Source organism: Callospermophilus lateralis, chromosome 17 (assembly GCF_048772815.1).
Source record: "Callospermophilus lateralis isolate mCalLat2 chromosome 17, mCalLat2.hap1, whole genome shotgun sequence".
NCBI lineage: Eukaryota > Metazoa > Chordata > Mammalia > Rodentia > Sciuridae > Callospermophilus > Callospermophilus lateralis.
The window spans coordinates 50,926,921-50,939,771 of record NC_135321.1 but is presented as its reverse complement, the minus strand read 5'-3'; the positions used below and the strand labels follow the sequence as shown (position 1 = coordinate 50,939,771).

Below are 12,851 nucleotides of genomic sequence, written 5' to 3'. Positions count from 1 at the left end.
TTAAAATTGCTAATCTACATCTACAATAAGAAAAAATTACTACTGTAAAATATTTGTTTATGGATGTGTGTATATGTGTCTGTATTGTGAGTGTGAATGTGTGTGTATATACAAATACATATATAATTTGTCTTTAGACATTTTAATGCATCTGAAGACATAGCTATTCTAGCCATATATGGTGGTACATATCTATAATTCCAGCCACTCAAGATGCTGAGGCAGGAGGATTGCAAGTTCAAGACCAGCCTCAGCAGCTTAGCAAGGACTTGAGCAACTTGGTGAGACCCACCATCTCCAAAATAAATAAATAAATAAAAAGCCTGGGGATATAGCTCAATGGTAAAGCACCCCTGGGCTCAATCCCATTGGCAGAAATAAAATAAAAACACAGTTGCTCATCTAGATCTCTCTAGTGACTAGCAGAATCATAATTTCCATAGCCACCTGCTTCTTCTTTAACTCTTCTTAAGTTTAATTTGAATTTTGATTCTAGGATTATCAGTTTGGATGTTTTTTGCTGCAGTTTCATCACCAATTTCCTCTTTTAGTTATGTATTTTTATAGAATGTTGCATGGGTCTATCACTGGAGAATGAGGAGGCCACATAATTATCAGGCCTGAACTGATAATAGATGCCCAGTGACCGGTAACTGACAGATTTTGAAGAAGAGTGGTGATTGTTCACTGATCCGGATGGTATCTACTATTAACATAATTGTCTGTGGACAAAAAAGCAGGCAGAGAAGTTGTGCACAGCTCATATACACAGGGGTTACTGAATCTTGGGTATGTCTGAACTCTTGGTGAGGTGAGGCTAACCTGTGCCATAACTTGGAAAGTACACAAATATTTGTTGACAGTATTTTCCCCATTTAACAACATTTTAGAAAATAAACAAATTTTATATGTTGTAAAAATAGGTGGTGAAGTGCTTCTTTCAATGCCTGGTTATCCATCTCTTCCCCCAACCCAGATCTGTTTGTTTTTTAAGGGGAGGTTGTGAGGCAGGTGACAGTATTTTCTCTAAGGCTACAGTTTCAGAAACTCAGTATGAAATCTGGTTGCTCAACCAGACTTGGTTGAGCTTGAATGAGAGACTTTTTGAATGCTAAATCACATTTCTCTCCTTAGATCGATATAGAAATTAATGGCAATGCAGTGGACCTTCACATGAAATTGGGTGACAATGGAGAAGCTTTCTTTGTGGAGGAGACTGAAGAAGAATATGTAAGTTCTCCACAGTCATATCCACTTTACACATTGTGTTCAGTCTCAAAGATAGTCAGTTTTCCTTGTTGGTTGTATAAATGATTGCTGCTAGTTAGTGAAGCTTTAGTTTTATGTTGAACTAAGCTGTCAAAAAGGAGCTGGAGGGATGAGAAAATTTACTCCACACCAGCTTTTTTTAAAAAAAATATTTATTTTTTAGGTGGACACAGTATCTTTATTTTGTTTTTATGTGGTGCTGAGAATCGAACCCAGCGCCTCACGCATACTAGGCCAGCACGCTACCACTTGAGCCACATCTCCAGCCCCTCATACCAACTTTAAGGGTACAGAAAACATGCAAAAAGTCTTTGTATTTGGTTCTTGTGTAATGAGTAGCGTGTCTTTTTCTGACTTTAATGAACTTTCTTAATGTCTATTCTAGTTCATATCTTGACCTGAATTCATTTAGTTCTACCCAAGTAATCAGGCATCTCTCTTCAGGCTATGTGTGTTTGTATATACATGACCTTTAAACTTGGAAAATATAATTACCATTGTTGGTTAGGAACACTATATCTGTAACCTTGAGTAGTCCTGTGAATTAATTATATGATATTAAGAGATTTTAATTATTTGGTCTGTGTCCCTCTATAAATGATTACATGTTTGGCTTCCTTCAGCAAGAGAACATAATTTATCCAGCCCCATCCTATTCCTCCCCCTAGAAGTGTATAAACTAGTTTAGACAGAGATAAGCTGGGTTTTTAAATAGATTTAGTGTGGATCTTTTTGAAAAACCTGTGGAAGGCATTATTTTATCTTTTTCCATAAATAATAAAATCTCAAATAGCAAAAATGATAAGCTTCAAGTTATTAAGAACTGTTTTTTGTTTGTTTGTTTGTTTGTTTCAAAGGTAAACTACTAATTTGGGTTATAAAATCACAAATAAAAATATCACCAAAAAAATAAACAATAGAAAAATAAGATTGTGTTTATTTTTAGTTTATAGAAAGGCCATTAACATAGGTACCAGTATGTAAAGCAAGCATTGAAACAGTATGACTTATGAAGAACTTTATCAGATCATTGGTTTTCCTAGTATCTTTCTTACTTGTTTTTATGTTATTTTGTTTGCATTTACTTAATCTAAGCAAAATTTTCCTTCCTTCAGCAGAGAAAAAGAGCAGAATGAAGCATAATAAATGACAGTTGTCACAGATTAAAACATTCTTGATGTCTTTATTAAAATAATGTATAACCCATATCAGTGATTATTGTTGCATAGATACAGTAAGTGAGAAGACTGGGTTGTGGATAGTCCATTACCTAGTCTTATGTGCTGTTCTTACAATTCCATTAATAGTTATGCTTAGTGAGGTCAACTTTTGGAGAACATCAACCTTCTAGCCATTTTCCTATTTCATGTATGATCAAATTGACAGTTTTCTATAGTGTAGCATGTTTCCCTAAATAGAAAATTTAATGAACCCAAAAAACCATTGATATAACTACTATATGCCATATACTATGAATAAAACAGCCCAAGAGTTCATTATTTAGAGGGGAATAAATCTGACTGCTGTTTATTTAGTTTTGGTTTCAAACTTTTCCTATTTAACTGTATGTTATAATCATCTCTTTAAGTCAGAAGTTCTAGATCTAACTATTCTTTTAATAGCTGCACAAAAAAAACTCCATGATGTAGATATACCACAAATTATTTGACCATTCTCTTATTGATAGGCATTCAGGTTAAGTTCTTAGAAATCAGAAACCAGAGCTTCTCATCTGGCTGCCTTAAGGACATTCAGCAGAGTATATCTCAGCAGAGTTTCTCTCTGTGTGTTGATGATGAACACAGATTTTGCCTAGGTAAATAGAACTCTTGATTTTAGGGTAAAATGTTTACCTAAACCAAGTTCAAAAGTTAATAGGAAACAGTTTTAGAAATGCATGCATTTTCAGGACTACTTGTAAAGACCTTGAGTATTCTAAATTATCTGAGGTCAGTTTATACCTTTTACTTATCTTTTGTTTTTACTGATGATAAAAAGGAATGAAGCAAATGGATGAGAAGTTAATTTACTGGGCACCAGACTGATCATTTTATTCAGTATTAAATTAGAAATTTAATTATTAATATTGAGCTGCCTTTTCTTTTGAATTCTTAAAATATATTTACTTATGGTTTAAAATTCACTAATTTCACTTGTTACAGGGTATTATGTATCATCTGTATTATCACTTTCCTCCACCCTCGGATAGTTAGTTAATTTGGTATTAACCACTATAAATTTACCTAGTTCATCACTTACCCGTTCTGCTGTTCTTTGTTTGATGTGGCTTCTGCTTTATCATGTTCTTAATGTTCTTTATAAATTCTCAATAATCTTTTTAATGCCTCCTAAGAATACTGCTGCTGTTTTGAACTTCTCTTTGCAGAGAATTTAATTAGTTCTGCTTTAATTACAGCTTATATGTGTTTTGTGCTGACCTGACATTTCAGTTCCTCCAAATGTACTGAGCTACATGGACCAAAATGAACTAACCCTCAACTGTGTCTAGAAAGACAAGACCTGCTCAGAGCAGACAGAGTCTCAGTTCAGTATGACTTTCTGACCTTTAGGGATTACATACTCTTTTCACCATTGTGAAACTGTATGTACTCAAAGAAGTAACAATTGCTTTGATCCAGTGTTGTCATGAATAATCTCTTTCTCCATGTTCTTTAAGGAAAAGCTTCCAGCTTACCTTGCCACCTCACCAATTCCCACTGAAGATCAGTTCTTTAAAGATATTGACACTCCTTTGGTGAAATCAAGTGGAGAAGAAAGACTATCCCAGAATTCAGATATCTCACACATCTTAGAAACAGAGACCATTTTCACTCCAACTTCTGTGAAAAAGAAAAAACGAAGGAGAAAGAAATGCAAACAGGACAATAAAAAGGAAGAGCAGCCTGCTTCTCCTGCTGCAGAAGACACTTGTGAAGTGGGTGTGAGCTCTGATGATGAGAAGGAAGCCCAGGCAGTGAGGTAGGCTTTCAACTTGGACAGGGGCTTGTGCAGGTGCTTGGCTAGCTCCTTGTGCCATAGAATGGGCTCAAGGAAAGCCAAAAGCTGCTACTGCTTTTATGGATGTGCAGTGTGAGTTTAGACTTGTTTTTCCACAGTGGTTTATTGTGGAATCAAATGGAAGAGATTGTTTGTTTTGGTTTTTTTTTTTTTTTTTTTTTTTTTGATACTGTGCGAATTTGCCATAAGACATCCTGCTGTGATACTAAAATTTCATTTGTGGCAGAATAGTGGTGTATCTCTCTTCATCCAGTAAGTTACCAAAAGGCATTAAATCATAAGTCAAAAGAAGATCTGAATTAGTGACTTGTCCTGCATGAGCAGATACAGGTAGGGACACCATCATTCCACTTGTGGAGTTTTGCTACCAAGGGTCTTATGGTCAGTATCTCACCAGTTCCTGAGCAGTTCACAGTTTTATTTTATTCAAATTCACCATCAAAATGTCCTGTAAGGGTGCTGGGATCGTGACTCAGCGGTAGAGTGCTCGCCTAGCGTGGGCGGGACCCAGGTTCAATCCTAAGCACCACATAAAAATAAAGACATTGTATTGTGTCCATCTACACCTAAAAAAATAAATATGTTTTTTTAAAAATGTCCTGAAAGTTGAAGACAACAGAGTTTTCGTTGTTTTTTTGTTTTTTTTTTAAGTGAGAACTCTTATTTATCACTTATTTATCAGCTTAGTAGAATAGCTCAAAACATATGCCTCTTTTCAAGTCAGCACTATCTGGAATTTAAAGATAATAATTGGGGGCAGAGAGTCTATTTTCTCATTCAACTTTTTTTCTTTTTTTTTTTTTTTGTACCTGTTCCACTCAGTGGTTACCCTGGCACCAGAAGGACCATCCATGCTTAAGTGGGTGGTTCTCTTCACCCAACTGTTGGACAAGAAACTGCTGCCCATAAGTGGCCCTGTGTTTTCAAAACCTTTATGTAATTGGGGGCAGGCCCAGGGATTAGGAGGAAGGTTCTGATCTACTTGTGTGTTTTCAGATAAGCTGTTGAAAGGAAAATTTATGTCCTTTGGAAAAGTAATTATGTTAAAGTGTTTTTTATTAGAGAAAAGAAGGGGAAATAATTTCTTTTTCTAGTTTTCGAAACCAAACAGTAACTTACTTGGATCTTGTACATATTTTATTTGCCACGCTTTTGTTTTCATGGTCAAGCCAGGAAAAAAATGGTACTAATGTGTGACTGATATATTTTAATTGTTTTACATTAATGAATAGCATGGTATAATGATTCCCTTTTGGCAAAACTATTTATTTATTTATTTATTTTTAAATACTGGGGATTGAACCCACAGTAGGTACTCTACTACTAAGCTATAATCCTGAGCCTTTTTTTTTTATTTGAGACAGGGTGTCACTAATTTTCCAAGGCTACCCTTCAATTTATTTATAATTCTCCTGCCTTGGCCTCCTGAATAGCTGGAATTATAGGTGTGTGCCACCACACCCAGCTGTTTACTCATTTTCTAAAATTTTGGAATCTGGATGGTAAATCCTGACATAAAGTCCTACATTTGATAGTACTTTTTAACGTGAAAAATTTTCTGCCTGTCTTATATTACTTACCAGCTCACTTGTGTGATATTCTTTCTCACTCTTGCCATTAGATTTTTATTTCAGTTGTACAGCTAACCAATTAAAGATCCAAAGAAATGGTGAAAATGTACTTTACACTCTACAAACCAGCATAAACTATTCTTATAAAATTTTAAAATCCTGAATAAATCAACAGTGTCTTTCTGTTGTTATTTTTTAAAAAATGGGAAGACTTTAATTATGTTCCTCTTTTACAAATCTTCTTTTACATATCATTGATTTCTCAAAGAATTTTAAGCTACTAGTAAGTGCCATAATGGAGCTTGGGTTATGGCTCAGAGGTAGAGCACTTGCCTACCATGCGTGAGACACTGGGTCTGATCCTCAGCACCACATGAAAATAAAAATAAAAATATTGTGTCTACCTATAAGTAAAAAATAAATATTTTTTTAAAGTGCCATAATTTCTTAAATATTCTTCTTGTCCTTCCCCCCCACATACTGCTTTCAGTCTCTTAGAGGTTATTTATCCTTTCCTCACCTAGGAGAATAAACTTTGAGAATATTTCAGCTATGCCACTGCCTGATTTTAGGACCATTAAGAACACACACACACACACACACACAAAAAAAAAAAATCTTTAAAAATTTAAAAATTTTCTTACATATAGAAACTTGTATTTTTCAGAAAAACTCCAATTACTTATATATCTAAATTTTATTTGGATTAGCATTGTAGTGTTCCTTAAGTGCTTTATTCCTAAGAATATTTTTGCCAACTGAAGTTTGTTTTTTTAATATATTTTTTAGTTGTAGATGGAAACATTTTTTTTATTATTATTATTATTATGTTTTTTTAACATAGTGCTGAGGATCGAACCCAGGGCCTCATGCATGATAGGCAAGCACTCTACCACTGAGCTATAACTCCTGAGCCTGAAGTAATACTTTTGCCCCAAAAGTTTTATTGACATGTTTCCTTTGTTAAAATAATAGAGCAAAGCTTAAAACTCCTAAACTATCTGCAGCTTTAACTTGGGAAGCCAAAATATGTCTAAGACATACACGAAGTTCCTTACTAAATGTGTAAGAGTCAGAGATGGGATTGTGGCTCAGTGATAAAGTGTTTGCCTAGCATGTGTGAGGCACTGGGTTTGATTCTTGGCACCACATATAAATAAATGAATAAAATCAAGGTACATCAACTTAAAAATATATGTAAAAAATTTAAAAAGACAAGAGTCATTATTTATTTATAAATGGATAAGTAAGTCACTAAATTTATAAATGTTAAGTTAATGCATTGCAGAAATATGAGCCAAATTGTACAAAAGGCTGCGTCAGCCAAATCTGTTGGTGTACCAATTTTGATTGACAGTTAAAATGGTTGCCAGCTTATCTAAGTTAGCACCTTGTTTGGTAAGCAGGCAAGTCACAACACGTGTAAACTAGTACCTTGTGGTATTTCTCAGAAGCTTGGTGGTTTATTTTTTCTTTGGGTCACTAGTGAATTGTAGATGCTCTCACTTGAAGAAATGTTTTCCTGAAATTTTCTTAAAACAAGATCTGCTAAATTATGTAGACAACACTTTTTTTTAATAAAGACAGCAAAATGTAAACAATCATCAGAATGCAGGTTGTATTCTGAAATAAGAAGCATGGACCTATTAAGAGTTCTGGTTACAGAACAGTAGTCTCTGGATCAAACAGTTTACATTCTTCATCTCCTGATCAATAACTGACTTCTAGGGAACCCTACAGGTTTTTCTATGGTGAGTGTAAGTGTTTAAGGTGACATGAATGTCTGCCTTCCTTAGTTTTGTGTTTCTCTTCCCTTGAATGAGATTGTGTTGGGGAAATCTTTTGGCAGAAGGAAAATTAGCATTAGGAAAACTTTAAAATAATAGATGCAGAGATGTGGAAAACTTACTGCATGTCAGAGTTAATGATAAATAGTTTTTATAAAGGAAGAAAAATAATACTAAAAAATAATTTAACTGGTTTTTCTCCCTAATGTTAGTCCAGCAAATTGATATGAATATTCTCATTTTACATTTAATATCTATGCTATTAGAACATTGAATGTTTTTCCCCCACATTTTTTATGGGTGCACTATAGATGGTGGGATTCATTGTTAGATATTCATACGTGCATACAATATAACAATAAAATTTGGCCAGTATTATTTTCCAGTATTTCCCCTTTTCCTCCATCCTCCCTCCCCTTGATTCCTTTTTTCTTTTCTTCTTATCTCCCCTTGACTTTCATGAGATCTCCCCCACCTTTCTTTTTCTTTTTCCTCTAGCTTCCACATAGGAGAGAAAACATACAACCCTTGACCTTTTGAGTTCATATTATTTCACTTAACATAATAGAACATTGAATATACTTTAAGAACTTTAGACTTGTATAATATGGTGCTTTACATCTTTCGGAGTTTTTTCTTTATACTACTTTGAGAATTTAACATGTTACACCACATAAATCTCACATCAGTTCTGTGAAGTAGACAGGACAAGTAATAAATTTCCAATTAAAGATGAAAACAGAGGCTGGGATTGTGGCTCAGCGGTAGAGCGCTCGCCTAGCATGGGCAGGACCCAGGTTCAGTCCTCAGCACCACATAAAAAATAAAGGCATTGTGTTGTGTCCTTCTACACCTAAAAAATAAATATTTAAAAAAATAAAAAAATAAAGATGAAAACAGGTGCACAGGGCATTAGTGTTTAGATTTGGGTCATTACTAAACTTCTGGATTCTTGATTACCTGATATCTAAAGTGTAGTAGTACACTGGACATGGTAGAGCACGCCTGTAATAATCCCAGTGACTTGAGAGTCTGAGACTTGAGGATTGCATGTTCAAGGCTACCCTCTACAACTTAGCAAGACCTTGTCTTGAAATAAAAAGGAGTGGGAATATAGCTCAGTGTAAAGTACCCCTGGGTTCAATCCCCAGTACCCCTCTACCCCCAGAAAGGAATGTTATTACCTCAGATTTGTAAAAACTGAATGAAATACATACAAAGCCTTATTATCCCGAAGGATTTAAAAATGAATTTTTAATTAGATTTTCTTTCTGTCCTTCTTCCTTCTTCTGTCCTTCTTCTGATCCATAGTTAGTGATTACAGTAGCATATGGCATTGGTAAATCTCCCTTTCATATTTCCTTTTGAAAAGGGGGGGGAAAGCCCCCTTTGTTTTTGTCATTTAGGAAGTTGGCCAGATTTGGGTAGTATTTTAAAGCTAATAAATGTCGTCATTGTTTTCCCTTTCACAGAGGATCTTCAAATGCTTCCTTAAAGGAAGAAGAATTTAAGGAGCCTTTGCTCTTCCATTCTGGAGATCACTACCCCTTATCTGATGGAGATTGGTCCCCATTAGAGAAGTGAGTATCTTTGAAATTTCTTGTTTTCTTAAAGGAAAGAGAAAGGACATGTTAAGTAACTTTTTCTGTTATTTGACAGCAATAATTTTTCCCATTTCTCTCATACATTAAAATGAACTATTTTCTTTTCTTATGAATAAGAACTATTTCTCTAAATAATTATTTTGTTCCTAAACTTAATCTGCCTACCCTAATCTTGTTGGCCAGTTGTAGATCTGTATAGTTGGCATAGAATTTGCCAGTTCTTCAGTTCTGTTTCATGTCAACTATTATGTGTAACTATGGATAATATAATGAAAAAGCACATGTAGTCCTACTGTTTATTCTGCAATCAAATGTTCACCTATTAGTTGTTAATATAACTCTCTGTACATTTCTGTAAAATTACTTGTATCATTGATTTCCTGTGAGAAGCAAATGAGATAAAGAATATAAAGTGCTTAGAGAGGACCCAGTAACTTCTCAGTAAACACTAGTTGCCATTTTTATATATTTTTTTATATTTTCTTAATTGTCAGTGGGCCTTTATTTTTTATTTATTTGTATGTGGTACTGAGAATAGAACCCAGTGCCTCACATATTAGGCAAGCACTCTGCCGCTGAGCTATGACTCAGCCCCATTTTTATCATTAAAGAACACAAAGGGAATAAGTAATTGATTCTTCCTTCAAGAATGTTTATATCTGTGGGATACAGAGTTATTGCATATTGCGACTTATATTTCCTTTACTCTGTAAGGCTCAGCAAGATGGAAGGCTTCACTTTTCTTTGTTCTTGTGTTTGTAGCACCTATGTCCAGGCAGTATGTCCTAAGAGTGATTCAGAGCTGGAGGTGAAACCTGCCGAGAGCCTGCTCAGATCTGAATCTCACATGGAATGGACATGGGGCGGGTTCCCAGAGTCCACTAAGGTATTGGTGTTTAACTTGCCTATGGGATATATCTGATAAAGACTAGTCCCTCCATCTCTAAGAAGCAATTTCTGACTGAGCTCACTGAATGTAATGACAGTAGTGCCCTCATGTGGTCATAAAAATAAATTCAAAGTTAACATTTTTCATAACATTTGCATTGCAGTAGAAGGAATCCAACAGTATTTTGTGTTTGTATTTAGTGGACAATAATGTTGATTGTTAATTAAAGATGTTTTAAAGGCACCTAAAGGAAATTAAAATTTTCACTCTGAAAATTTATCATGTATGGTTATTAAATTTTTTTGACAACACATTATGAAAGAAGAAAAAATGGAAAGATACATTTCTTTTTTAAAACTTGCTGATGGACCTTTATTTCATTTATTTGTATGTGGTGCTGAGAATCGAACCCAGCGCCTCACACTTGCTAGGCAAGCACTGAGCCACAACCCAAGATACATTTCTTGAGGGAGGAAAATGTTTAGATCCTCCTTTTGAATTAAGGTTTTTCAGAGAGACAGATTTTGCTCATATTTGTGACTGAGTTTGGATTTGACTTCCCACTTTACATTGTTTTAACAGAACCTTGAAATAGTCCAAGCAGAGTTAACTTCTTATTTGGTATTATAAGTTGTCTCCCTCAAAATAAATATTCTTTACCTCTGTTTTATCACAATATTCTCCAGTTGTTTAATTCTTTATAATAGAATGATTATAATACAGCTTGTTTACTAACATCATGATATTGAACAAACTGCAATTATTTGGTTTTACCACTTTTTAATTATTAACTATTTCACACAAAATAATATATTTAATGAACATGCTATAAAGTGAACATATTTTGACTAGCATAAGAATTAGATTTAACAGATACCTTTGAAATTAGTTTAATATTTAAACAATTCACCTTTTCTAGGTCAGCAAAAGAGAAAGATCTGACTACCATCCTAGGACAGCTACAATTACACCATCAGAAAATACCCATTTTCGGGTAATTCCAAGTGAGGATAGCCTCATAAGAGAAGTAGAGAAAGATGCTTCCATTGAAGATACTGTCTGTACCATAGTGAAACCCAAACCCAGAGCCTTGTGTAAGCAGATGAGTGATGCGACGTCTCCTGCAGAACTTCTTGAACCTCCTCTTGCAACTCCTCAGATTTCATCTATGTTAGATGCAGACCACCTTCATAGCCCATCTTTAGTGGAAACTGCCTCAGAACCGAAACCAGTGGCTAAAGTAGACTCACCATCAAAGAAGAAAGGTAATCATTTGTTTAATTTGGTATTGGGTACTCTGAGTTTAGATGGATAATTATTTCAGTGTTTCACATAATATGTAATGGCGATCTTGTATTCGCAGCCCCCAGTCAGAACCTGTTATGTGCTTTGTCCTGATTATTTATTGTGGTTTCTCTTTTACTCTCTAAATTCCATTGTAGCAGGGCTCTTAACTTCCTTACTAGATCTCCTGTCTTGACTCAGTTGGCCTTTTAGAAAATAATGAGTTCAAATCAGTTAATGTATACAATCATAGTATCATTGTCATTTTGAAGAGTCTATATTTCCCAAAATTTAATAATATTTCTTAGCTGATTTTTTTTCCCCCCTGACCAAGAGTCTGTTAGGACTCTCAACATGTTGCATTTGATTATTGGGTAGGTATGCCAGTAAAGTGAAGTCTTAAACAATTACATGTTTAAACAGAAGGAAAACAGAAAAATGAATTTCATCTGAAACATCTTCATTAAGGCTGAATTAAGTACTTTTTTGCAATGATATAAAGTTAAAAAATATATGCTAAAAAATTATTAGTGCTTTTCTTTTCTTTCCTCTAAAACAGGTAGAGAGAAGGATGGGGTCAAACTCTTGACTCAGCAGCTCTCACTTTTGGAGTATTAAGTTCAATAAATCAGAACATCCTTACTATTTAAAAGTATAGTTATCCATTGATACTTCGTACAGTAAGATCAGAACATACATATTCTCTGAACACTGGCCTTAAATCCTATTATGAAATATATATATAAAATCTTTTTTTAGTTGTGGTTGGACACAAAACCTTTATTTTAGTTTTACGTGGTGCTGAGGATTGAACCCAGCGCCTTGCCTTGCTAGGCGAGCTCTCTATGCTGAGCAACAACCCCAGCCCCCATTAAGTCCTATTTTTAGCGCAGTAAAATTTCACCTAAAATTACACATCGTCATATATAATCCAATACTTACTACTGTAGCTTTAAAAAAAATAAGAATTAGCACCAAAGGTTAGCTCATTAATAAATATCCAAAACAGGTATGGATCTGCAAGGCCTTTTAGAAGTAAGTTACCCAAAATGAAAGAATGTGACTATCAAGGTTATTTTTGGCCATATCTGTCCATCCAACTGATGATGGCTTATCTTGGTACCTAACTTTCACCAAAAGAGCATAACTGTTTTATTCTAAAAATTGTGAAGGAGAGAGATTCATTTCTTCCATGGTGAATGCTTTGTTCTAATCTAGGAGATAATGACCCCCTAGTCCGAGCACAGAGTATAGGAGCTGACAGAGATAGGAACACTGAATGGTTCCCACAATTCTTTGGCCTCATTCCCCGCCCCCAGCTTTTTGTTATGAAAAGTATTATATAGTTACACATCACTTAATGATGCATGTGGTCTAAAAACTGTGTCATTAGGCAGAGTCTCAGTAAATTGCCCAAGCTGGTCTCAAA

At 34.7% G+C, this 12,851-nt stretch overlaps 1 protein-coding gene across 2 annotated transcripts in view; it reads left to right on the top strand.

Moving 5' to 3' along the window:
• Lpin2 (lipin 2) overlaps positions 1–12,851 on the top strand; it is a 76,790-nt gene that overhangs the window by 44,996 nt on the left and 18,943 nt on the right. For both annotated transcript variants that reach the window (XM_076836730.2, XM_076836729.2), the window contains 5 exons: positions 1,135–1,230; positions 3,947–4,248; positions 9,118–9,225; positions 10,012–10,135; positions 11,058–11,403. In XM_076836730.2, coding sequence (XP_076692845.1) covers positions 1,135–1,230; positions 3,947–4,248; positions 9,118–9,225; positions 10,012–10,135; positions 11,058–11,403 — 976 coding nt within the window. The remainder of the gene's footprint in view (positions 1–1,134; positions 1,231–3,946; positions 4,249–9,117; positions 9,226–10,011; positions 10,136–11,057; positions 11,404–12,851) is intronic.